At 35.9% G+C, this 25,210-nt stretch overlaps 4 protein-coding genes across 5 annotated transcripts; 2 read left to right on the top strand and 2 right to left on the bottom strand.

Moving 5' to 3' along the window:
* Positions 1–369: 369 nt before the first annotated feature.
* On the top strand, positions 370–4,511 carry LOC111805616 (squalene monooxygenase-like). Of its 2 annotated transcripts, none has more exons than XM_023690751.1 (8): positions 370–802; positions 1,482–1,593; positions 1,692–1,866; positions 2,713–2,881; positions 3,042–3,260; positions 3,360–3,635; positions 3,724–3,967; positions 4,013–4,262. In XM_023690751.1, exons 1-8 carry the CDS (start codon positions 560–562, stop codon positions 4,057–4,059), a joined length of 1,485 nt encoding a protein of 494 aa, XP_023546519.1. In that variant the 5' UTR covers positions 370–559; the 3' UTR covers positions 4,060–4,262. The 2 variants fall into 2 exon arrangements, with proteins under 2 accessions (XP_023546519.1, XP_023546518.1); XM_023690750.1 differs by having other exon boundaries at positions 373–802; positions 3,724–4,002; positions 4,120–4,511.
* A 2,192-nt stretch (positions 4,512–6,703) lies between these two features.
* On the bottom strand, positions 6,704–9,537 carry LOC111804896. The gene is made up of 7 exons (XM_023689711.1): positions 9,090–9,537; positions 8,580–8,621; positions 8,236–8,364; positions 7,521–7,756; positions 7,243–7,279; positions 7,058–7,115; positions 6,704–6,944 (listed from the first exon to the last, which is right to left on the bottom strand). The coding sequence occupies exons 1-7, from the start codon at positions 9,228–9,230 to the stop codon at positions 6,871–6,873; spliced, it is 717 nt and encodes a 238-aa protein (XP_023545479.1). The 5' UTR covers positions 9,231–9,537; the 3' UTR covers positions 6,704–6,870.
* A 6,128-nt stretch (positions 9,538–15,665) lies between these two features.
* Positions 15,666–17,744, top strand: LOC111805837 (1-aminocyclopropane-1-carboxylate synthase CMA101-like). Its single transcript, XM_023691079.1, has 4 exons — positions 15,666–15,924; positions 16,027–16,158; positions 16,237–16,397; positions 16,678–17,744. The coding sequence occupies exons 1-4, from the start codon at positions 15,778–15,780 to the stop codon at positions 17,564–17,566; spliced, it is 1,329 nt and encodes a 442-aa protein (XP_023546847.1). The 5' UTR covers positions 15,666–15,777; the 3' UTR covers positions 17,567–17,744.
* Positions 17,745–21,506: 3,762 nt separating this feature from the next.
* On the bottom strand, positions 21,507–23,082 carry LOC111806147 (transcription factor RAX3-like). Its single transcript, XM_023691509.1, has 3 exons — positions 22,947–23,082; positions 22,727–22,856; positions 21,507–22,308 (listed from the first exon to the last, which is right to left on the bottom strand). The coding sequence occupies exons 1-3, from the start codon at positions 23,080–23,082 to the stop codon at positions 21,591–21,593; spliced, it is 984 nt and encodes a 327-aa protein (XP_023547277.1). The 3' UTR covers positions 21,507–21,590.
* Between the last annotated feature and the right edge of the window lie 2,128 nt (positions 23,083–25,210).

The raw sequence follows: 25,210 nt of genomic DNA, 5'->3' as shown, positions 1-25,210 counted from the left end.
GGGCTGAGGACCACCAATTATGTTACATTAATCTTGTGAAATCTTCTTATTATCCCCTTACAAAGTACACGTAAAAAAATGATTTGGAAAATGTAAAAATTATTATTTGAAGCATAATCCAAATAATTTGCTTTAAAATATTTATGAAATGAAAGAAATAATATTGTGATTTTTTTATAAATTTTTAAAAGAATTAAGAAGTTAGAAATGGATTAGCATAGAATGTAAATTAGTTGGGAGTTGGGAGATAATTGAGAGTAATTTAGGAGAGATGCGGATGTTAAGCGGCGCAAGTTAGTATTAGGCGCCACATTTGAGCTGTAACTAATTATATCCTATGCGACTGTTCATTCAAGGAGACGGGACGGCACCAATGTATAATGTGGCTTCCTTTTCACCACACACATTCTATAAAATCATCCCCTCTTCCTCAATTTTCACTCCCCTTAACCGAATCTTCTAGACTGACCGATAATCTTTCGTCGTCGTCGTCGTCGTCGCCGCTGCGGTGATCTTCGTGTGGTTGCTGGGATTTTACATTCTCTGGAACGAGGAAACAATGGTTGATTACTGCGCCTTTGGCTGGATCTTGGCCGCCGTCCTCGGCCTTGCCATTGCACTCTCTTTCTTCGTCTCTCCTAGGAGGAATCGTCGAGGAGGAGCCGATTCCACGCCGAGGAGCGAGGGTGTCATAAGCTCTTCAGCCACCAACGGAGAATGCAGATCCGTCGACGGTGACGCCGACGTTATCATCGTCGGAGCAGGTGTTGCCGGTTCCGCTCTTGCTCACACTCTCGGCAAGGTACATCGGTTTTATTGCTTTCTTTTGAATTTTGAATCTGTTCTGTACTTCTGTTCGCTCTCTCTCTCTCTCTCTCTGCATTTTTCTCCGTCCTGTTCGCGCCACCACGCATCTAATTACTCCTTCTGGCCCTTATTATTAATGAAAACTGGGTATTTGCGTGCTGTTTATATTTGATGCATAGAAACCCTCAGAATGAAAGAATCTATCGCAAAGTTATGGATTATGGATGAGAGGAAGAAAAATGGAAAGAAGAAAGATATTACTTCGGGATGTCAATTGCTTGTCCATGTAACCAATGAAATGACTGGATGATCGTTTTTCTGTCGTTTTCCCCCTTCTAATTTGTTATTGGATGAAAGTTGTATGTCGCCACCAGATGATTTTTATATGGATAAATGGAGTGCTTCAATTTCGTTGTAAAATGGTTTTGATTATTGCTGACTTAAGCAGAAGGTTCGAATGTATATTTTAAATTTTAACCCATCTATATAATTGTTGTTCGATCTTCGGTGAATAACCATATGAATTTCCTTTTGGTAAAGAAGTTAATTATTGGGGTTGGATTGTTTATATCCACATCCCTCTTCTTATTGGTTTTATTTATTTATTTTTTTTCTATTTTTGTTGTTCCTCATATTTCACTTTGGAACCAAGCTGATCATATCGAATTTGATAGGATGGTCGTCTAGTTCACGTGATTGAAAGAGACTTGACAGAGCCTGATAGAATCGTCGGTGAATTATTGCAGCCTGGGGGCTACCTCAAATTGATTGAGTTAGGACTGCAAGGTTTGTAATTGGGCTGGGGAAATTTCATTTACAACTCTATTTTCTTTCGAAGTACAATATTCATCAGTAATTAAGGAAAATACATGTTTGTATTGCAGATTGTGTTGAGGAAATTGATGCACAGAAGGTGTATGGCTATGCCCTTTTCAAGGATGGAAAGAACACTCAACTTTCTTACCCATTGGAAAAATTTCAGTCTGATGTATCTGGACGAAGCTTCCACAATGGACGCTTCATACAGAGAATGAGGGAGAAGGCTGCTTCCCTTCCCAAGTATGTTCATTTCGTCTTTGTTTTCCGCACCTTGAATTTTTAAGAGTATGAGTTAAATAACCCCCTGTAGTGCTGACTGTTGAAGGTGTTACGAATGTCCCATGGCCCGATCTTTTAAAGTAATGATTCAAGCCATATTTTATATTTCCTTAATTCCGTTTTGTGAACTGAGTAAGAATTTTTGTTTAGACGATTCATGCACTTCCTCTTAGTTGTTCTGTGTATGAAACTTGTGCTGTTGAAACGTTAGAGATTTGACCATATCGTTAAGCAGACTCGGACAATATGACGGTGAAATTCATGTTATTTTTACATAAATAAATGGATTTAAGAAAATTTTCTTAAGTTTGGTTTACAGCTGCCATAACCAACCGTTAGCAGTATTGTCCTCTTTCCACTTTTCTTTTCGGCCTTTTTCGCAAAGTTTTTAAAATGCGTCTGCGAATGAGAGGTTTCCACTCTTATAAGAAATGCTTCGTTTCTCTCTCCAACCGATGTAGAATCTTACACTCCACTCCCTTGGGAGCCCAATGTCTTCGCTGGCACACTACCCAAGGTCTAGCTCTGATACCATTTGTAACAGTCCATGCCCCTCTAGCAGCCATTATTCTCTTGGGCTTTCCTAGTTTCTCCTCAAGATTTTTAAAACGCGTAGGGAGAAGTTTTCACATTCTTGTAAGGAATGCTTTGCATGAATCTAGTTAAAGTCTCTAGAGAGTTCAACAATGGCCATTGATTCACCATTGATACTCCAAGTCTGTGTTTCTTGTGATTGGATAATGAATAAATACTTGGATTTTACTCATCAATGTGACTTTTTATTTGCTCTGTTTCCATTTCTTGTAGTGTAAGATTGGAGCAAGGAACAGTTACTTCGTTGCTTGAAGAAAAGGGAACGATCAAAGGTGTGCAGTATAAGTCTAAAAATGGTGAAGAAAAAACAGCGTATGCACCTCTGACCATTGTTTGTGATGGGTGCTTCTCAAATTTGCGCCGCTCTCTTTGCAAGCCTATGGTAAGGAGGCTTCAATTATTCAGTGGTACCTCAAAATAGACATTTTCTCTTTAGGATTTGATTGGCTGCAGAATTATTCTAATTTCATTTTGCTAACTGCATGAAATTATCGAATACGTTCTTCAAATTCCGAGCCCTTTATCATCTCTATCTTTCGCAGGTTGATGTTCCATCTTGTTTTGTGGGATTGGTTCTGGAGAATTGCCAACTTCCTTTTGCAAATCATGGACATGTTGTTCTCGGAGATCCTTCTCCTATTTTGTTCTATCCCATCAGTAGCACCGAGATCCGTTGTCTGGTTGATGTTCCTGGTCAGAAGGTTCCTTCTATATCAAATGGTGAAATGGAAAAGTATTTGAAGACCATAGTAGCTCCTCAGGTACAATTTTTCAACTGTCCCATTCATGCCAACTTCCATCTTAACATTTATGTGTTAAATTTAGTGCTTCGAACTAATGAATTACCATTACTCGTGCAGGTTCCTCCGCAAATCCATGATGCCTTTATAGCTGCTATTGACAAGGGTAATATAAGGACAATGCCAAATAGAAGCATGCCTGCTGCTCCCCAACCGACGCCCGGTGCCTTACTAATGGGTGATGCATTCAACATGCGCCACCCCCTCACCGGTGGAGGAATGACAGTTGCTTTGTCTGATATTGTTGTGCTCAGGAACCTTCTCAAGCCACTGAAGGACTTGAATGATGCACCAACTCTCTGCAAGTATCTAGAATCCTTTTACACTCTGCGAAAGGTATAATTTTAGTTTATGTTTGCTTTTTCCTATAAGCAATTTCACAGAAGGCCATTAGTAAAGCTAATTTATTCGTCTCAAACTGCAGCCAGTGGCTTCTACAATCAACACATTGGCAGGGGCATTATACAAGGTCTTTTGTGCATCGCCTGATCAAGCCAGGAAGGAAATGAGACAAGCTTGCTTTGATTATTTGAGCCTTGGAGGAATATTCTCAAATGGACCCGTGTCCTTGCTCTCGGGATTGAATCCTCGCCCATTAAGTCTGGTTCTCCATTTCTTTGCAGTGGCAATATACGGAGTTGGTCGCTTACTGCTTCCATTTCCTTCTCCGAAAGGCATCTGGATTGGAGCAAGATTGGTCTATGTGAGTTATGAACAGACAAAACAGAACAAAACACCTTCCATTCATATTTTCCTTTGAAAACTTTAAGAACTTCGTAGGGAAAGTGTTGTAATGAGAAATGAATTGATTTGTTTGCAGAGCGCATCAGGAATCATATTTCCGATTATCAAGGCGGAAGGAGTTAGACAGATGTTCTTCCCTGCTACTGTTCCTGCTTATTACAGAAGCCCACCAGTTCTTAAAACCATAGCATGAAGACTGGGTATTTGTTTGTGTCATACCTGAGGAGGAAGAAGAGGCATCCTCAGGCTGTCGAGCATTGCAGGGAAGACAAATCACTTTTTCGTTTGTTAGATTTTCATTTTAATTGTGGATTAATAAACCTGTCTAACTTTTGAACAGGAGCCAGGAATATGTAAATGTTCTTAATTCGTTCTAGAAACCCCAACATTAATGTATTTTCGAACAGCTTGGGAACTTTCAACAGAGTAATCCCTAAAACAATCAATTTAGTACTCACCATTACCTTGTCATTTATATCATTCGAAAATTAATTTATATTATCCTAAACAAATGGGCCAAATGGTTTCGTAGTCCAACCTAAGCAGCCCATTAAGGGGAGTAGTGGCTCAAATAAAGCCCATTAAAGAATTTGGCCAATTGGTTTCGTAGTCCGAATAAGCAGCCCATTAAGAGGAGCATAGGCTCAAATAAAGCCCATTAAATATGGGGCAAATGGTTTCGTAGTCCAACATAAGAAGCCCAATAAAATTGGGGCAAATGGTTTCGTAGTCCAACATAAGAAGCCCATTAAAATTGGGGCAAATGGTTTCGTAGTCCAACATAAGAAGCCCATTAAGGGGAGTAGAGGCCCAAACAAAAGCCCATTAAAATGGCCCAAATGGTTTGTTATCCAACATAAGCAGCCCATTAAGGGGAGTAGTGGGTTTACTATAGCCCATTTTAAAATGGGCCAATTACATCAGCAGCCCATTAAGGGGACTAGTGGCTCAAATAAAGCCCATTAAAGAATTGAGCCAATTGGTTTCGTAGTCCGAATAAGAAGCCCATTAAGAGGAGCATAGGCTCAAATAAAGCCCATTAATTTATGGGCCGAATGGTTTCGTAGTCCAACATAAGCAGCCCAGTAAAAATGGGCCCACTGGTTTCGTAGACCAACATAAGCAGCCCATTAAAATGGGCCAAATGGTTTCGTAGTCCAACATAAGCAGCCCATTAAAAATGGGCCGAATGGTTTCGTACTCCAACATAGCAGCCCATTAAAAGGGGCCCAATGGTTTCGTAGTCCAACATAAGCAGCGCATTAAAAATGGGCCGAATGGTTTTGTAGTCCAACATAAGCAGCCCATTAAAAATAGGCCGAATGGTTTTGTAGTCCAACATAAGCAGCCCATTAAGGGGAGTAGAGGCTCAAATAAAAGCCCATTAAAAATGGCCCAAATGGTTTCGTTATCCAACATAAGCAGCCCATTAAGGGGAGTAGTGGGTTAACTATAGCCCATTTTAAAAATGGGCCAATTACATAAGCAGCCCATTGAGGGGAGTAGTGGCTCAAACAAAGCCCATTAAATAATTGGGCCAATCGGTTTCGTTCAAATAAGCATCCCATTAAGAGGAGCATGGGCTCAAATAAAGCCCATTAAAAATGGGACGAATGGTTTCGTAGTCCGACATAAGCAGCCCATTAAAAATGGGCCAAATGGTTTCGTAGTCCAACATAAGCAGGCCATTAAGGGGAGTCGAGGCTCAAATAATAAAGCCCATTAAAAATGGCCCAAATGGTTTCCTAGTCCAACATAAGAAGCCCAAGGGAAGTAGTGACTCAAATAGAGCCCAATATAAAAATGGGCTAAATGGTTTCTAGTCCAACATAAGCAGCCCATTTAGGGGAGTAGTGACTCAAATAAAGCCCATTTTAAAATGAGCCGAATACATCAGCAGCCCATTAAGGAAAGTAGTGACAAATATAGCCCATTTTAAAAATGGGCCGAATAGTTTCGCAGTCCAACATAAGCAGCCCATTAAGGGAAGTAGTGGCTCAAATAAAGCCCATTTTAATAATGGGCCAAATCGTTTTGTAGTCCAACATAACAGCCCATTTTAAAAATGGCCCAAATGGCTTCGTAGTCAAACTCAACAGCCCAGTAAGGAGTGTAGTGGCTAAAATATAGCCCATTTTAATAATGGGTCCAATGGTTTCGTAGTCCAACATCACAGCCCATTTTAAAAATGGCCGAATGGCTTCATAGTCCAACCCAAGCAGCCCATTAAGGATAGTGGCTCAAATATAGCCCATTTTAAAAATGGGCCAAATAGTTTCGTAGTCTTTTACATAACAGCCCATTTTAAAATTGGGCCGAATGGTTTCGTAGTCTAATAGAACAGCCCATTTTTGAAATGACCCAAATGGCTTCGTAGTCCAACTCAAGCAGCCCATTAAGAAGAGTAGTGGCTCAAATAAGGCCCATTTTAAAATGGGCCAAATGGTTTCGAGTCGAACATAACAGCACATGTTCAAAACGGGCCGAATGGGTTTCTAGTCCAACATAAGCAGCCCATTAAGGAGAGTAGTGGCTCAAATAAAGCCCACTTTTAAAAATGGGCCGAATGGTGGATTCGTAGTCCAACCTAATCAGCCCCGTCAATATCCTTACTTTATCGATATGCCCATCTATGTGTCAGTAAAATTGAAGTGTCGATATTGATATTAACATCAATATTTTAACCCTTCATATTAATACCCACTTCAATGTTGCCATAATACTACAAGAAGCTGAATTCCTCTTAATAATTTACACGACTAACGAGGGGAAATTTCAAGAAAAAACCACAAATATGTCATACTGTTAAAATGGTCAAGTCTTATGCTCAACCGCTCTTTCTTTCTAACTTTATGGCCTCATAAGATGTCATCACCTCTTTGAACTTGGCCTCAGCAGCCTCTGCAACACAGTGATCATAAGGGGCTATTGTAGAACATAAAGATGAATATCTAAAATTAAACAAAAAGAAAAAAAATGATACAATGATGTTTGATCATCTTCTATGATTCTACCTTTATTATCCTGGTTCTGATCTGGATGAAATTGCTTCGCCTTGGATTGGAATGCTGTCTGTGACCATGAATAGTTCAATTCACAACCCACGACTTGAATAATAAACATAATTCACAGAAACTGATAACAAAAGGTTAGAACAATAGTAACATAGGAGCTTATATGAATTAAGGAATATATGTACCTTAATCTCAGCATCTGTATAAGGTGTTTTTCGACACCTGAAGCAGACATTAAGGCACGACGTCATTAAGACAGGTAATTGAAACTAAATCTATTGGACCATAAAAGCTTTTTCTATGGTCCAGCAGAATGGAAGATAACCTCATAACTAACCCCGCAACATAGAAAAGTGGAATAGTGCCAGATGAAATGAAACCCGATTTGTAGGTTAATCCTAACAAAAATTGGAGGGGAAGAAAAAATTTAATCGTAAGCAATATTATCACACACTAAATTCACCTGTTGAGACCCAAAACTGTATAATGATGCGATAGCAAGTAGCTTGTTCTGTCTCTTGGAGTTTCCTTATAGTTATTACTTTGTTCTCTGTAGAACGTCTCGGCTTTCCAATACCAATCATCACGCTGGTGATGTTGATGAAACGCACCACCACCATTCTCTCCCCAGCTTTCGTAGCCTCTCTTGTATTTGTTCCTCTCTCTGTTGAATACATTCTGCATGCGCCTTATGCGCTCCTAAATCAAACAGTGCACAATGAGATCCAATCAGCCCAAAAGAAAAAGGGATGAGATATCAGAATCCAGTTAGAAAGAAATAAAATACGGCGAGAAATGGCTTGAACTGGGAGAGGGGGAGTTGAATTTCGAAGAAGATAAAATCAGTCACGGTGAGTCGGACGTTGGAAGTTTTGAACTCCAACAGGGGTTTGGAATGTTTGGAGATAGGTTCAAGGTCCAAAGTTCAAACTATATGTTGAATACTAATTACTAAATAACTTAAACAATTTGCTTTCGAGAGCTTAGCCAACAATGGTCAAACGAGATTGCGGCCAAAAAAGCATAACAAGAGCTTCTCTTGAAATTTCAAATTCAAATTAACCAAGAAAGCAGTATAAATTCCAAGGTCTTAGAAGTTAAAAAAATAATAGAATAACATTACAAGACACTGTTCTTGCTGGACAGAAAATGAAAGAAAAAAAATAAAGAATTCTTACCACCCTCTCCATTTCTTCTTCATATTCCTCTTGCAGCCTACGATTATACCTTTTCCATGCTTCCTCCTGAAACGATGACCGGAAAGAACGACCACTTCCTCCACCCCGTGATGATTGTGACCTGCTCAACTTTTGTTCAATAAAACTATAATATCAGCTACCAGATCTCAAGACTATATCCCTAAATCCTTTCCTTTCTTTTCTTTTGTGCAAGTTTTTGTTTCTAAGTGATATGATTATAGGTGCCATGCTCCTTATCTATATATATTTCTCCCTCACAGCAGTTGTTTCACAAACGAGTTGCAAAAATTGAACAGCATAATTAAATGCAGTCACGCATATACCTGAGTATATACCCAATCACCAGTTCTCCGCAGATGACCAATCTGCCCAAAAACAACCACTGTCAAATTGGGTAATCTAGCAGCAAGTCGATTAAGCAGCAACTTCAGGGAGAGAAACTACTTGATGGAACTCGTATCCAAGTATATCAGGAATTTTTTTTATGTTACCACGTATTAGTGCATTCAAGTAATCAGTTCATTTACTCGCATACACAGATTCAGGTAATTTCTTATCATTCATTATTAATGAGGGCTGTCGTATCAATTCATGAAAGTCAGGATCAGTTCAATAGCATATACTGATGCTGGCCTTCTGATTCAATGAAATTTGAGTAAAGAAATTCATACTAGATCGAAATTAATATTGCCCATCACTATTCCAATCTCTCATTTAAAGAAAGTTAATGAAAATGTAACTCAACTCCTAAAATTCCATGAGCATGAACAAAGAGAATTAAAATTGAATCAGCAATAAATAGACTAAATAACGAAAAGTGCGATTAGACTCACGGCGAGAGTGGTGGCAGAGGCACCGATTAAACCGAAAAGTAGAATTGCCCAGAGTTTCAAGTCCTCCGCTTTCTCTTGATGCGGTGGTGTTGACGACTGCCATTGATTACCCTTATCCGGTTTGCCATTGTTATCCGTCATCTCCTTTCGATGTAAGAGTCACGTTCAGCTGATTGTAGTAGCAGATGTTGTCCGAATTCGAAACATTAGAAGCATGGTTTAGGGTTTGTTTCTCCCCCCGTCTTTTCAATTCCGCTCTTCTCCCTTACCGACACCGCCTGCGCTCGGACGGGTTTGATCGAAACCAAAGGAGAAGACGAAGATGAAATCGAATTCAGGGATGAAAGGTAGGAATTAGAAGCTACGTAGTTTTGTTTGAGGCGAGATTCTACGCTCAACGCAATGAAGTTTTGTGAGGACTCGGACTCTGAAAACTGGAAAACACAAGTTATATATACTTTTTCATTTTTCATTTTTCTCTCAAAGAAATTTAAAGATAATTGGATTTATAAATTATGAATTAATTTTACCACAAAAACCCTTAATGGACTGTTGCTTAGGTTGGACTACGAAACAATCGGCCCATTTTAAAAATGGGTTATATTTGAGCCACTAATCCCCTCAATGGGCTGCTTAGGTTGTACTATGAAACCATTTGGCCCATTTTCAAAACAGGCTATATTTGAGCCACTAATCCTCTTAATGGGCTGCTTAGGTTGGAAAACGAAACCAATTGGCCCATTTTATAAATGGCCCAAATGGTTTTGTAGTCCAACCCATGCAGCCCATTAAATGGAGTAGTTGCTCAATTATAGCCCATTTTAAAACATGGGTCAACTGGTTTCGTAGTCTTACCTAAGCAGCCCATTAAGGGGATTAGTGACTCAAATATAGCCCATTTTTATAAATTCCGACATTAAATTGTTACAAATTTAAAAATCAGATATGAAATTATTATTAGCATAAAAACAAAAAAACTTTTTATTTTTAAATTGTTACAAATGTAACATATGGTAAGGAAAGAGAGTAGCAGATGTTTATTTTGAAGACTATCTTGATAGGTTTTGTTATAAGATGCATTAACACACCACATTCAATGAAAGGAATTGAAATATAAATATAAAATATAAAAAGAAGACATAGACACACCACATTCAATGAAAGGAATTGAAATATAAATATAAAATATAAAAAGAAGACATAGAATGAGTTGACGAGTCAAAATGAGTAATAGTTAGTGAGAATATTGATTTATCCTCACTACTTGGAGTGTTGGACCAGTGTTCTCTTATGGATAAGAATTTCTATTTTTGTTCAATACCAACCTCCAACATTTGATAAATGTTTCCCTATATTTATGTATCTATGCATGAAAATATTTATTTATTATTATTATTATATTCATCCACAACTCCTTCACTAGTGGATGTTATGAACTTTTTTTTTTCCATTTTTTCATCATTATTTGTCCTATACACTTTTATTTTTTGGGTTAACTATAAAAAAAAAAAAAAAATATATATATATATATATATATATATAATGGTTACGTGGCGTAAAAAAATTCCTTTATTTATTTTTTCTTTGTTTCCATTTTGATGAATCTATGGTGGGTTATATGTACACTTTGCTGTCTAACCTCAAACAGATTCTTTATCTTAATTGATTAATGGCCCAACCCTACCTTGATATAAACATGACATATATAATTGTCTACTTGTCTTGTTTGTTGCTAATGTCACGCTCTTCTTCTCTTCCTCTATTTACAATCAATAATACCAATTATACCAAAGACTAATTAACTATATCAACCACGTTGTGACCCGGATTTCGAATTAATTTGTAATTAATATGATACATACAAATGAAAGTGTATTGATATCGTGGACGGAGGGAATCCAACCAGGTAAGTTGACAAAAAAGGGAAGGCCAACACACATTGCATATACCTATTTGATATTCATCCTCATCTTCAATATCCAAACGACTGTCATTTTCGAGAGAAAAGGGCCAACTAAAAGCACCTATCAGTAGGGTCTCACCATGAAAAGCTTTCCCGCTTTCCCACTTTCCCAACCCAATGCCCCAACCACTTCTTATTTTTTCATCCTAAATTATTATCATCAACTATAAATTATGCTTTTCTAAAGCTTTTGAAGAGTCTGCCATTAATATGAAGAGAAAAAAAAAATGAAATTTCTAATTAATTGTTAAATCAAGATGACATTTTTTTATAAATATTAGCTTACCCCATTGATGTGACCCTATTGAAACTATCACTTTTCAATCTTTATATATATGTATATGTATATACTTGATGTATTTAAATTGAACTTTTTGAGATAGAGACATTATTGTTCTTCATATGACTACAAGTTAAGATTTGATTTGAATTGCAAAACATTGTTTTTAAGGTTGATTGTTGTAGGAGGCTGCTAACAAGGGGTGTCTGAGTGGCTGAAGATAAGGGGGGAAAAGTTAAAGAGGTTGTTGTTACTCCCAATACTACGAGGAACACAGCTCACACAAAAGAGAAGAATAGACAGCATTCTCTAAAGTTGTAGGTAAAGGCTTTGGACTTTTATCTCGACCTGTCGGAATAAGTAATAAATAAAGAGAAACTCATGCCCCTTCTTTCTCTTGTCTTGTTTTTCTCCATGGTGGAGCTCAAATCAGTCAATTCTGTCGGGAATTTTTCACTTTACTTTAGTTTCTTAACTCCTATAATTATTTGCCTCTCTTCCTCCACTTTCTTCTCTGTTGCATCAATTTCAACACTTTCCTCCGGAATTTAAATTAATTGGTCTTAATTCATACATTCTAGCTAACTTTTAAGGTTACACCAAATCCTCCTAACGATCCAAGCCTACAATTTGGATTCAGGGTTAGATTAGGCTTTGAAATTCGGATTTGACACTCCCACAACAAGGTCACGTTACGAGTGGAGATTATTCCCACAAACTAACACGAGTGTTAGTCATCGAACGCGAACATAGAATTGCTTCAAGCAAAGTACGCTTAACTATGAAGTTTCTATAATTGAGTCACTAAAAAGGAAGATGCACTTTGTTGATATAGATAGTGACTTTCAATTCTTTCAAGTCTTTCGTAGTCATTATATACTCAAGATCGCTCTCATTCAAATATGGTCTCAATTCATTAATTACTCGGGTATCACAATCCCTCCTGCTCGTGACATGTTCACTAAAAGGAAGATAACTAGTAAACTCCCTAATGATCCTCATAAAGTATAAGACAATTCTATAGTTATTTAGGTCCCTGACAATTAAATTAAATTTACGATTAGGGTTTGGTTGGTGAATTGTGATTCTTAGCTACTCTCCTCCAAGATTTAAGCTACAAACTTGTCTCTTGTACTCACTAATCGTTCCCTTGTCCATAGTTATAGAGGTTATCTGAGTTCGCGGATTCGTGATTATTTACTCTCGTTTAATTTTTTTAACCTTAGCTCTCATGTCAAGTCTCTGTCAAATCATTTATGGCAAGGCCATGTTTGGATGAGTTATTTGTCATTAAACAACAGCAAAAAAGTCAATCCATAAGAGCTTAGAAAATGACATAAAAGCCAAAAAGAAAAAAAAAAAAACATTCCATTTCTGTTAGCTGTCAAACTCCAGCGCCATCCAAACAACATTGTCTATTGATTTCATTTAGGATTTAAACATAATTATAGGAGAAAAAAAAACATAATCTACACAAGATAGGGCTTCAAACTTGTTATGATGGCTTCCATTAACTCTAACATGACCTCACCTTTTGATTTGTTTCCCCCAATTATTAACACTATCTCTTCGTCCTCTCTCCGGATAAACATCTCATCCAAAGTACAGAATCCTCCAACCAGAGTGTTCATTAATCACCGAGGTGTGCTGGAATTCAACAATAATGGATATAGTAAAGGGAAGTGGAAGATGGAGCGGGGCACATGTGGAGGGGAAGAACTCAGCGCAGAGAGAAAAGGGCGGGCCTACAAAAGGGAGTGATGGGGAACAGTGGCTTTCCATTTAAAGCTTAGAATGTCCGATACAAAAAGACATGCAACCCTAACAACACTTTCCACAAACCGAATAAAATGCTCCAGTTTTTTCTTCGCCACCGACACTTGCAGCAATGAATTTGCAGACATGCCCAAAAAACAAAACAATTTGTTCTTATTTTCTCGCTTCTTTTTCTCCATTTTCAAACCTTATTCCTTCTCTTCTGTTCCCACTCAAATGCCACTCATTATTAACCTCCCAAACAAAGTACAATTCACCCCCAATGCCCTTTCAAAGTTTGGCACTCTCGCAGTAGCTCACTCATACATTACACTGCCACTGCAAACTCACCTTTCTCTCGCCCCCATCTTTCTCAATCAAAATTCCTTTCTTTTTTTTTTATTTTTATTTCTCTAAATAAACAAATAACACAAAATACTCCACCCAAGAACAGATTAACATATGCAAAATTTTGGTGGGATAACCGAGTGAGTTGACACGGAGAAACTATTTCAAGAAGCGATTAACCGTTTTTACACCGTTAGATGTTCGAGTAAAAAAAAATTATAAAAGTTTATGTAGTTGTCAAGAGACATGTATTTTTTTAAAAATTTACATCCTATTTTAACGTGATAAACTAAGTAAATATTTTGTTTTCTAATCCAACGCTTTTTGGGAAAAGTCAATTGACTATTTAAATGGGCATGTCAAGGATGATAAACCTCTCCATTTCTTTACCTTTTTAGCATAAATTTCATCACGTGTTTTGTTATTACTTTAGAAGGTCTCATGTCAATGAAGATAATTATTCTCACTTATGTATCTCTGTCTTTCTTAATCAATATAAGATTTTGGTTTGATAGACCGAATCTATTGCATACCTTATACGGTGTCTTTCATTTTGATGTGAATTTGTAAATTTTATGTATGTATACGTTTTCCTATCTTTAAAGTCAAAAAAATTAAGGCTAAGTATTGAAATTTATGTAGTTGTGTCATTTCAGTGATATTTATGAGTCCAATTTCTAATTTTGAAAATGGCTTACACAAGATATGATGTGGAGACTTTCAAATCTCTAGAATTTGTAGGACTTTCAAATCAGCCATACACCAACATTTATATTGTTATCAAATTTACCTTGATTCACATTTTTTACTGCTTGGATTTTACATTGACTGTATTCTAGTATTCTTGTAACTGCCTTTAATTCAATTTGATCTATGTGTTGGTTCAATTTTCTAAATTTAAGTTTTGATTAATTAAGAATGTTCACTTATTAACTTATTAACTCAAAAAATAGAAAGAAATAAAGGTAAAAACGTAATTAAATAAATACACATAATTTTTTAAAAAAATTGATGGTTCTCATGACACTCTCTATGTCCTAAAATGTTTATATTCAAATTTCAGACCACAATAATAATATATTATGTTTAATTGGAATTAATTTATGGCTGTTTAATAAATAAAGTGATTCTTATGAATATTTTTTAATATTTAAGAATTGATTTGTAATATTGAGGAACATGGAAAATATAAAATTTAGTTTTGGGGGACAAGCTGGAAGGGTTGAAAGTCAAAAGATAAGCCTTAAGGAATCCCCATGGACCACCCATGTTCTTCTTCTCACCCATGACACGTGGCATGACCTCCTTGTGGTTGCAAAATTGTGCCAGAGCATTGTAAGCCACCGTGGTCCGTGGACCACTTGCACCTCTCAAACCGCACAGGGCGCAGTCCGACTAATGAAAGGCTTCACCAACTTCCAAATTTTACCTTTGTTAATTATTCCAAAAACAGTTTAGAGAAACAACGTATATAAAATCTTTTCATAGTAGACATGTTTTTGGAACGGTGCAATATAATACTATCAATAACGTGTATTCTTAGATAAAGCCATTAAATAAAGCCACGTGGATCAATCCACAAAAAAGAGCAGAGAAAAGAAAAAAGAGTGGGGCTTGAATTCCACCGGCTTACCATATTTGTTCCTCTCACTATGCAAAAACATACCCAACTTCTCTCCACATCCCACGCCTACCCAAATTTATTCTTTTCTTGTTATAATCAACTTTCATCTTTGGCATATAAGAAGTCTACTGAATAGAAGTTTTCATACACTTGTAAAAAATACTGTGTTCGTCTCTCCAACCGACACCGACGTGGGATCTCATATATTTACATATTTGACTTTTCAGTACACTTAAACGGTCATTGATAGGCACAACCCTTTATAATTAAAATTAGTTTACAACTTAATTTCGAGTCTAATCTATCAATTGGTATGTCACGTGTGATCAATAAATGCACGAGCTGATTAGATAACTCAATATGTTTAGAGACGAAACAACATTAGACCTAAAATCTTGAGGATTTGACTTGGAGAAGCACCAACCCATAATCAAATAATGTATTCAAATAAAGTTTGAAGAAAAAAGAAAAAAAAAACCAAAAAGAAGAGTGTGAGAGAGAGGCAATTAGTCAAAGAAAACTCCCAAAACTGACTAACCGCTCAAACTCTCCCGTCCCTATTTATATAAAATGGCACTCTAAATTGCGCACACAAGCACACAAATTTTCAATAGCAATACCTGTGGCTCTATATATACCGTCGCACTCGTCTAGTGTGGATCTAAGTAGCTAAAAAGACAGCCAACTTTTGCTCTTGAATTCACCTAGCTTAGGTATCATGGCAATGTTGTCTACCAAAGCTAGCCATGATTCTCATGGCCAGGATTCTTCCTATTTCATTGGATGGCAAGAGTACGAGAAGAACCCTTATCACCCTACTCGAAACCCCACCGGAATTATCCAAATGGGTCTCGCCGAAAACGAGGTAATTTTGACCCCATTCCTTTTCACTCTACTAACTAACCATATTTGTGTTTCTTTTTTACGTGTATAAAATTATTGCATGTAAAAATATAATATTTTGCAGCTGAGTTTCGACCAATTGGAGAAGTGGCTGGCCAATAATCCAGACGCTTTGGGATTGAGACGAAATGGAGAATCCGTGTTTAGAGAATTGGCTCTATTTCAAAACTATCATGGCTTGCCAGCTTTTAAAAAAGTAGGTTACTTTCTTCGTTTTATTTTGCTTTTGATTTGTTGAGACCAGTTTTAATGGACAATTGTGTGTAAATAATAGGTGCTGGTTGAATTGATGGCGGAAATACGAGGAAACAAAGTGAAGTTTGATGTCAATAATCTGGTCCTCACCGCTGGTGCAACTTCTGCCAATGAGATCCTAATGTTTTGTCTTGCCGAACTTGGAGATGCTTTCCTTGTTCCCACTCCTTACTATCCAGGGTAGGCTAACCCTATTATCGCCAACCTTTTTTATTTTTTTATTTTTATTATTATTTTTTTTAATTAATTAATTAATTAATTTTATTTTTTTATTATTATAATTTTAACTATTTTTNAAAAAAAAAAAAACTCAATTATTTGTCATGTTCCACGTAAACTATGCACAATACTCAATAATATTTGCATAAAATCATGCCTACAATTCGAGTAAAAGACAATTATTCAATAAGGTTGCTCTAGTGTAAGTGCTTCATAATAACACGTGGATTCGAAAGAGCAGGTTTGACCGGGACCTAAAATGGCGTACGCATGTTCAAATAATTCCAATTCACTGTTGGAGTTCAAACGGGTTCAGAATCACAGCAGCGGCCATGGAGGAGGCCATGGAACGAGCCGAAAAGCTGAATCTACGAGTGAAGGGGGTTTTAATCACGAACCCATCAAACCCATTGGGCACTACAATGAGCCGGAACGAGCTGAATTTAGTGGTGGATTTCGCCAAAGCCAAAGGAATCCACATTGTAAGCGACGAGATATATTCCGCCACAGTTTATGAGACCCCAAAGTTCAGAACCATAATGGACGATAGCCTAAAAAAATCCTCAATATGGGACCGAATCCACGTGGTTTACAGCCTGTCCAAGGATCTGGGCCTACCCGGGTTCCGAGTAGGTATGATTTATTCAAACAACCCGAAAGTGGTGGCTGCGGCTACCAAAATGTCAAGCTTCGGTCTGGTGTCGTCTCAGACGCAGTACTTGCTGTCTCAAATGCTGGGGGACGAGAAATTCCGAAGGAATTACATGGAGGAAACGAAGAGACGGATCCGGAAGAGGAAAGGGTTGCTGGAGTCGGGGCTCCAGAAGGCCGGAATCCGGTGCTTGAAAGGGAATGCGGGTCTGTTTTGTTGGGTGGATATGAGGCATCTTCTCAAGTCCGGGAGTTTCGAACAGGAAATGGAGCTTTGGAAAAGGATTTTGTCCCAGGTTGGAATTAATGTGTCACCCGGTTCAGCATGTCATTGCTCTGAACCGGGTTGGTTCAGGATGTGCTTTGCCAACATGTCGGAACACACTTTGACGCTGGCCATGCGTCGTCTTAAGGCCTTTGTAAGGCCGAAGCCTGCTGTTGTAAAGAGACGGCCGTCCTTAACTAAGTGGGTTCTTTGATGATGTACTCACCACTCACCGGACCGACCGCCAACCGAATAAGTGCCACTGGTGTACCTAATTTAACGCAACTGCTAAAATTAATGTCCAAAATCAGATCTCTAATTATCAGCCCTACCCCATGTAAGAAATTTCATCAGATTTTAGTAATATTTTTATGAAAATAAATAAAATGTTACAAATTTTAAATACAAATACTAAATTATTTTAAGAATTAAATAGTTATACAAGTACAAAAACTAAATTATTACAAATAAAGCTGTCCATTTATTTGTACGGTTTAGGACCCATACTAAATACAATAAAAAATCTCCATTTAAACCAATAATGGAAAGGGAGTGGGTAATAATTTATTCTAATTAGATAAATGTGAGTTGGGGAGGGATTATATTTCATGTCACCGTCCCCGATTCATGTGTATATATATTCTATTATAAATAATAATAAATCAAATTTTATTTTTGTATTCTATTTGTCTTACAATTACATTATACGACTTTCTAGCTCTTGTTTTATTTAGATAATGAATACCTAATCCATTTTATTTGTTTTAAGGACGATGGTAATAATTATATTTTAGACAGCACACTCGTCGTTATCCTCAATAACTCAAAATGTAAATCAAAATATTAAGTAATTTATCTAAGTTAGAGAAGATTGAAATCAATATCCCTTGCTTAAAATAAATCAATTCATTGCATGAGTTTGATATTAACGACACTATGTATGGTCAAGTCTTTCATCATCACTCCCGTCGTTATAACTATTTGCCCTAAAAATATAGTTTTCAATCAAAATTCAATTTTGAGGCCCACCCCTCCCCTCTCCTCATTTGAACTACAAAACAATAAATATACAAAAACGAGTTAAAAGTAATTAATTAGGGATGAAAATCATCTTCAAATATTTTAAATATTTATTTAAAAAAAATATACTTTTATCATAAATTTTCAATTTCATTTTATTACACCTCACATTTAGATAAATACAGATAAGTTTTTTTTAAAAAAAAAAAAAAAGAAATATTAGGTTGGTTGGTTTAAATTTACGAGTTTTTAGTAAAATTATTCAATATTTTTCAGATATACTCCAAAAAAAATTGAAATTTTAGGGAGAATTAATACAATTTGTTTTTCTTATTGAAAGATAAGACGAATTGGGCTTATATTGAATGATAACAAGAGCGGTCCAATTTAGAGGCCCAATTGGAAGCACAAGGCCCAAGTCCACGCACATAATCCAAGCCTAATTAAGAGGCCCAATTAGAGGCATAGCTCACAACAATCCACATTTTTGTTATGAGCTTATGATAATACTTACAAGTTTAAGAGACAATAAATCAAACAATTATAAACAATCAACCTCATAATCATGTCTAAATTCAAAATTTTGAGAGATGTGTCTAAATTAATTAAATTATGTCTAAATTGGTCTAGAATAAAAGGAAATCATATGGAATTCTGATTTAAATAAAAATATATATTATGATTGAATTATTTAATACAAAAATAAAATTTATTGTTTCCATGGTAATGGTTGTCATAATCAGAGTTTATTATAAGAGACAAATTAAGAACGAATTATTCAGATAACCCAGCAATAAAGCAAAGCAGGCCAGTTTAATTTTTTAATAATACACGCAATTAATGTACAAAAAAGGGGGGAAATAATATTTAATCTGTTACTATTATTTTAAAAAAAGGTGGTGAAGGAAGTCATTGTTTGGCTGTTGGTTTTGGCATAACCTGCGCAAGAATATTGCCCCAATCACGGAACACTATTTTTTTTTTTTTTTTTTTTTTTTTTTTTTTTTTTTTTTTTTTTTTTTNTTTTTATCCCTTTTTTATTCTTTGGTTTTTTGTTTTGGCCATCTTCTGCTCTGCTTCTTCTTCTTTAGGGATATTCCCTCCAACTTTACTCACTTTCAAATTACTTCCGCTTATATTAATATATTTTATTAAATTTTTAAAAAAAAAATTATCTTCTCTTTTCTTTAATCAAAATGACACCCAACTTGAATTGTACTCTCGTTTATTTAAATCTATTGAAAACTTTTATGGTAAGAGACGAAGTCCCACTGATATCATATGTTATCCTCTTTAGATTTTTCTTTTAAATCGACTGTAAATCGACCATGCTTTAACGGGTTGATCGACCATGCTTTCAAATCGACTACTTAAAAAATTAGACGAACCCATCTAGATTTTACTTTTGATTTCATTTGACAAATTTGGTATGAATGAAGTATTGTGTTTCACTTATATACCCATAAAACTTCTCTATTTCCTCTAAAAGCGTATAAATACGAGTATGATTTCATGGTTGTACATTATGAAGAGTCTCATAAACAAAGAGTTAAAATCTTGGGAATCTTGACCATTACCTCTCTTTGATTAAGCTAAATAGGAGTGTGACCAACCCTAAAAAAGGAGATAATGGCTGCTGAATAATGGCGCTAAATCTACCATCAAAAAGTAAGAACCCACACCCTACGCCTTTGAGCATTATGCATTTACCCTATGATTCTATGTCACAATTATATGGTCCAAATTTCTTTCAACTCAAAAATCAAACTATATGTATGTATATATTTATATACTCATGATGACATATAATGCAGTCAAGCTCCTCAAAGTTTCAACTTAATTTGAACTACCCCAAAAGTAACTTTTATTTGTTCTTAATATTATTCAAAATTACCATACTTTTAGTCAGACAAGTATAAGCACATAAGCATAGTTCCTTTGACCTTCTAAAAGAATTTTCAACTGAGACACATGTGCACTCATAAACATTAGGCGGCTTCACCTGCAACGCCTTCACCAACCACAAACCACTGATCTTTAAACTCCATTGCCATGCAAACATCTACCTTTTTCTCACTTTAATGCTTATTATTGTTCTTGCTCTTATTCAGTTTCAAATCCTTCTTTGCATTAATCCATACCCTTTTGATCTTTTAGTCGAAAATGTGAGATTCCACGTTAGTTGAAGAGGAGAACGAATAATTTTTTATAAGGGTATGGAAACCTTTCCCTAACAAACCCGTTTTAAAAACCTTGAAGGATTGATATGAATATTTGCTACCTGTGGGTTTGAGCGGTTGCAGAAAATGTATACCTTAAGTAATTGATATGAATGTCGATAATCAATAATGTGAGTTGGTCCAATTGGGTCGATCTTTTCTCTCTCGTTGAATTTCATATAAACTTAAAATTCCTCAAAGTATTCGTTAATGTGTTCCACAAAAACTTTGTGTTTGAGGATTGATTTTGTTGGATGCCGCTTGGGACCCTAAAATCATATACAAAAGTTAGGGTTTCAGTTTTTTAATTAAAAAAAATCTTTAGGGTACTCATCATTTTGACTTTGACTATACAAAATGACATGAATTCAACTCTTTTTTAGTCCCAAATTTGAAAACCTTATCTAAGAATGATTATAATAATGTAACCCAATATCCAAATTTCTTAAGCTTTCCCATTTGTCAAAAGAAAACCAACCATATATGAGCAAGATTCAACTCATATTTATATACAATTAAAAAAAAGTTAAGGCGTTTATGTTTGCTAAAATCTAAAGCAACCAATGTTAGGTAATGCCCTAATTTCGAGAGATTTCATGTTTGAGGTCAAAATACAGATCCCAATGAAGTTGTAGCTGTAATCCTTCACAGATTTCAAGCACTTTTCAATTCAACAGAGAATTATAGAACAAGTCAAGCAAAAGAACTGAGTAAATTCAGAGAATTTGATGAGACAATGAATGCAAAATCGCTAGTGCTTACCTTATGATCAGCTAATTTCAGACAATAAAACTAGTGGTCGGAAATAAGTCGAACACAAAATATAATCATATATAGTAATCAGTTTCAAATGAACAGGAAAAACCAAACATAATAATATTCTATGTTTTTTTTTCTTTTAATTTATTGTTCTAATCAGAAGGAAAATCCAAACCGCAGCCTCCAAATCAGTATTGGTAAAGAGTCAATTTTTATTGCTTTACATCGCGCCCGGCATGATCATAGTATCCTCAAGTCATCAAACTTAGCATTATATTGTTCAGCAGTAGTTGGTAAATCTTGCAGCATTATTGGTTCGTAATTCGGGCATGAAGAACTCTGGAGAGACCCCATTTCACAGCCATGACCATTGGTACCCAAAATCTGATGATGATGATGATCTTCAAACAGAAACTCAAGACCACATAAAACCCTCCTCGGATCCTCGTACCCTGTCATGTTGTAATTCTCCACCTCCACCTCCACCATTTGGTTACTGCTTTGCCCTTGCATAATTGGCAAAAAATGGCCATACCCATTTGCATTGTTGTTCATATTACTATACCCACTTTCTTCACCCATGGATTCACCTCCAAATTTGCTCAGATTTTCAATCGGGTTGATTGGATCAGATGCTGGCAAGCTGCCCTGGTTGTAGTGAGGTCCCAAAGGGAGCTGCTGCTGCTGCTGCTGAGGCCAATAAGGAATGTTGTTTAATGAAAACATGGCAATATTGTTGCTCTCAGCCCCATAATTTGTTGCGTTATTATTATTCTCTAATGGTCTCTTCATTTGTTGCATTTGCTTTAGAGCGTTTCCTCTACGAGTTGCCTGTTGTTGTTGATGATGATGCTCTTTCCGCTGCTTCCCAAATAGCTTCTTCTTCAACCTCGTGTTCCAATAGTTCTTTATATCATTGTCTGTTCTTCCCGGTAACTGCGCTGCAATTATAGACCACCTATTCCGTTCCAAAAACGCTCTTTATATGCATAACCTCATTTTTTTTTGGGGACAAAGATACATATTATTATGTAGGAAACATACAAAAACTCGAAACAGATCCAAAACCCCATATTATATTTGTATTTGTAATGTAAGAAGAGAAAACCCTCGTGAAATGGTTCGTGCGTCGTTCATCTACTAAATCACCACTCGACCCAAAAACTTAAATTAAAAAAAAAAAAATTGAAAATCAATACGACAACAAATTATCGAAATTGATCGAAGAGAAAGGAGAGAAATGAAATTAGTTGTTGTTGTGATATTAACCAAAAAAGATAGAGATCAATCATTTAGGTGTAAGAAACCCTAATTAAGCTGAAATGATTTGGGGTTTGATCAAAATTGAATGAAATAAATAAAGAAAGAAAAATTACCTGCTTCCAATACTAACATAAAGGCTACAAATGATTCTATCTTCCTCTTCAGAGAAGCCTCCATGCTTGATGTTTGGACGCAGATAGTTGAGCCATCTCAACCGGCAGCTTTTGCCACATCTCTTAAGCCCTACTTTTTCCATTCACAAAAACAGTCAATTCTTAACCCCAATTACTACCTTCACAAACCACAAATCAAACAAAAAGATGAAATTTTTACCAATCTTTTGGGGCAAAGCAATCCAGTTACCACCAGTTCCATGTTTCTCAATGTAAGACTTGAGCTTGGCATCTTCCTCAGGGGACCATGGCCCTTTCTTAACGTTGGCCTTGTCGCAGCAAGGAGCTCTCCCCATGTTTCCTTCTTTGTTTCTCCACAACAACAACAAAGAACTATAAGAGAGAGAGAGAGAGAGAGAGAGAGAGAGAGAGAGAGAGAGAGAGAGAGAGAGAGAGAGAGAGAGAGAAGAAGGTTATCTGAGAAAAGTGGGAAACATGGTCGCTGAAAAGCCCAATCTGAGTAAATATAAAAAAGAAGAAGGGTGTGGCATTATGCAATACAAAATTAAATGAAGGATGACAGAATAAGAAAAACAAGGATGTTTTCTCTTGTCCTTTTATTACTATACTATACTAATTACTGTATGTACGCAGATGACACTACACTTTCTTTTTCCTTTTTTAATTAAAAAGCTTACCATTTTAAAATAATACGTATTGGGAGTTGGGACATGCAGTCTTAAACAACATTCTACGAACTCTATGTCAAAAAGTAGAATACCTTAATTTGACCAAAACTAACTGTCTTGTCCATTCAAACTCTCATTAAATTTTCCCCTTTACAAATGCTTTTCAGTTCCTTCTCCGTATGTATTAATTTGTCTGCCTCTCTTCTATGGTTGGTGGACATCACATAGACTACTCAAAATATACACCCACACCTTTTGATTTGTACTTGTATTTCTCTTTAATTCATCATTATTAGTCTTTTTCTTCTAGTTTGTCTGAGATTCTACGTTCTTTTTAAAATCGTGAAGCTAACGGTGATATGTAACGGACCGAAACGAACAATATCTACTAGCGGTAGACTCAATTTTTGTATTGTAGACGCGTAGGTTTACATTTTTAGATCAAAAGGTAATTAGAAACTAATATTGATGTACTAGTATTTGAAAGAAAAGAAAGAAACATGTGATGTCTAGTAACATAATTAAATTTAGATGGAAAAATAATGAAAGGGGTTTGTGTATTAACACATTCTATAATTGAAAGGAAAGCATTTTTCTTACTTTTTTCTTTAAGAGCTTTAATGAAGAAAGAGAAAGGGTGAAGTTTGTTGAAGGAGGCAAGTAACAGGAACCCTAAAATGAAATATAACAAAATAAAAGGTCAAATATTTACATTTTAGTGATGCTAACTTAATAGCTGTGGGGTACAAACAAGGATGGATTTTATGTAAATAAAACCATAGCTTTTCAATCAACTAATCCATTAAACTAATACACTACTCAAATCGAAACGTTTAACTAAACAACGAATTTGATCCCGTACCAAATTCTCCTTGCTCATGCAAACTTTAGCATGGAACGAGAATGAAATGGGGGCAGGAACGATAACGGATAAACCCAATTCATATCTCTAGTTCATGTCAAGTTGATGTGTGAGATCCCACGTCGGTTGGAGAAGAGAACGAAGCATTTCTTGTAAGGGTGTAAAAAAATTTTCTCAGTGGACGCGTTTTAAAATCACCCAGATGGAAAAACTTCGAGCAAATCCAAAAAAGATAATGTCAGTGAACTTAGAATGTTCTAATGTTATCTCTAACGTTGGAACTAATTAGAGTACTCCACTATGTTTGTGTAACTTCCTTAAATGTTTGTGATTAAAAGCTAATGAGAACTTCATAATCATATGTTGGCGAACAAATGTGTGCATGCTCGGTAGATTAATCAAGCTTATCATAATTACATTAGTTGACCATCCTTTTCTGGTTGAAAAAGGTCTTGTTTTTTGTTTTTGTTGACAGAATATGATCCATCTTTCAATTTGAAAGACAGTGATAGGATAATGATAATGAATGAGGTTCGAAGTGGGTTTGACTTGGTTGGCTCCTTTGTTTCCTCTTTCCCAATTAACCCTATAAATGGGCATACAATGTTGCTCCTTCTTCTTCACTCTTGAATTATACGTTCAAGTGATTATTGAATTGATTATCAACAAGCCTCGCCGTCATTATAAACCCAATCAATCAACCAATCAATCCCTTTATTGAGGGTTTTGAATAATAAGGAGAAAAGGAAGTGAAGAAACAACAATAATTGAAATTCTTAGACACCTTCAAACTTCAATCTTCAAACCAAACCCCAATGCTAAAACTTGGAAAAAAAAGATTGATAAGTAACAATCATAATTATTTGGAAAGTGAAAGGACCCAACAAAAAAAAAAAAAAAAAAAAAAAAAAAAAAAAAAAAAAAAAAAAAAAA

This window comes from Cucurbita pepo, chromosome LG11 (genome assembly GCF_002806865.2).
Source record: "Cucurbita pepo subsp. pepo cultivar mu-cu-16 chromosome LG11, ASM280686v2, whole genome shotgun sequence".
NCBI classification, from domain to species: domain Eukaryota; kingdom Viridiplantae; phylum Streptophyta; class Magnoliopsida; order Cucurbitales; family Cucurbitaceae; genus Cucurbita; species Cucurbita pepo.
The sequence above is the reverse complement of the archived record's forward strand: the minus strand, read 5'-3'. Positions and strand labels throughout refer to the sequence as shown.

Bases quoted from the DNA above. Each gene is read 5' to 3' on its own strand.
- LOC111806147 (XM_023691509.1), bottom strand. From the start codon at position 23,082: ATGGGGAGAGCTCCTTGCTGCGACAAGGCCAACGTTAAGAAAGGGCCA. The intron at 22,857-22,946 runs GTAAAAATTTCA...TGGAAAAAGTAG, and splicing joins TGCTTTGCCCCAAAAGATTG to GGCTTAAGAGATGTGGCAAA. The intron at 22,309-22,726 runs GTAATTTTTCTT...GGAACGGAATAG, and splicing joins TATGTTAGTATTGGAAGCAG to GTGGTCTATAATTGCAGCGC.
- LOC111805616 (XM_023690750.1), top strand. From the start codon at position 560: ATGGTTGATTACTGCGCCTTTGGCTGGATCTTGGCCGCCGTCCTCGGC. The intron at 3,261-3,359 runs GTACAATTTTTC...TTACTCGTGCAG, and splicing joins AGACCATAGTAGCTCCTCAG to GTTCCTCCGCAAATCCATGA. The intron at 3,636-3,723 runs GTATAATTTTAG...CTCAAACTGCAG, and splicing joins CCTTTTACACTCTGCGAAAG to CCAGTGGCTTCTACAATCAA.
- LOC111805837 (XM_023691079.1), top strand. From the start codon at position 15,778: ATGGCAATGTTGTCTACCAAAGCTAGCCATGATTCTCATGGCCAGGAT. The intron at 16,159-16,236 runs GTAGGTTACTTT...TGTAAATAATAG, and splicing joins GCTTGCCAGCTTTTAAAAAA to GTGCTGGTTGAATTGATGGC. The intron at 16,398-16,677 runs GTAGGCTAACCC...TCGAAAGAGCAG, and splicing joins CCCACTCCTTACTATCCAGG to GTTTGACCGGGACCTAAAAT.
- LOC111804896 (XM_023689711.1), bottom strand. From the start codon at position 9,230: ATGACGGATAACAATGGCAAACCGGATAAGGGTAATCAATGGCAGTCG. The intron at 8,365-8,579 runs GTATATGCGTGA...ATTGAACAAAAG, and splicing joins GTGATTGGGTATATACTCAG to TTGAGCAGGTCACAATCATC. The intron at 7,116-7,242 runs GTACATATATTC...TCATGGTCACAG, and splicing joins ATACAGATGCTGAGATTAAG to ACAGCATTCCAATCCAAGGC.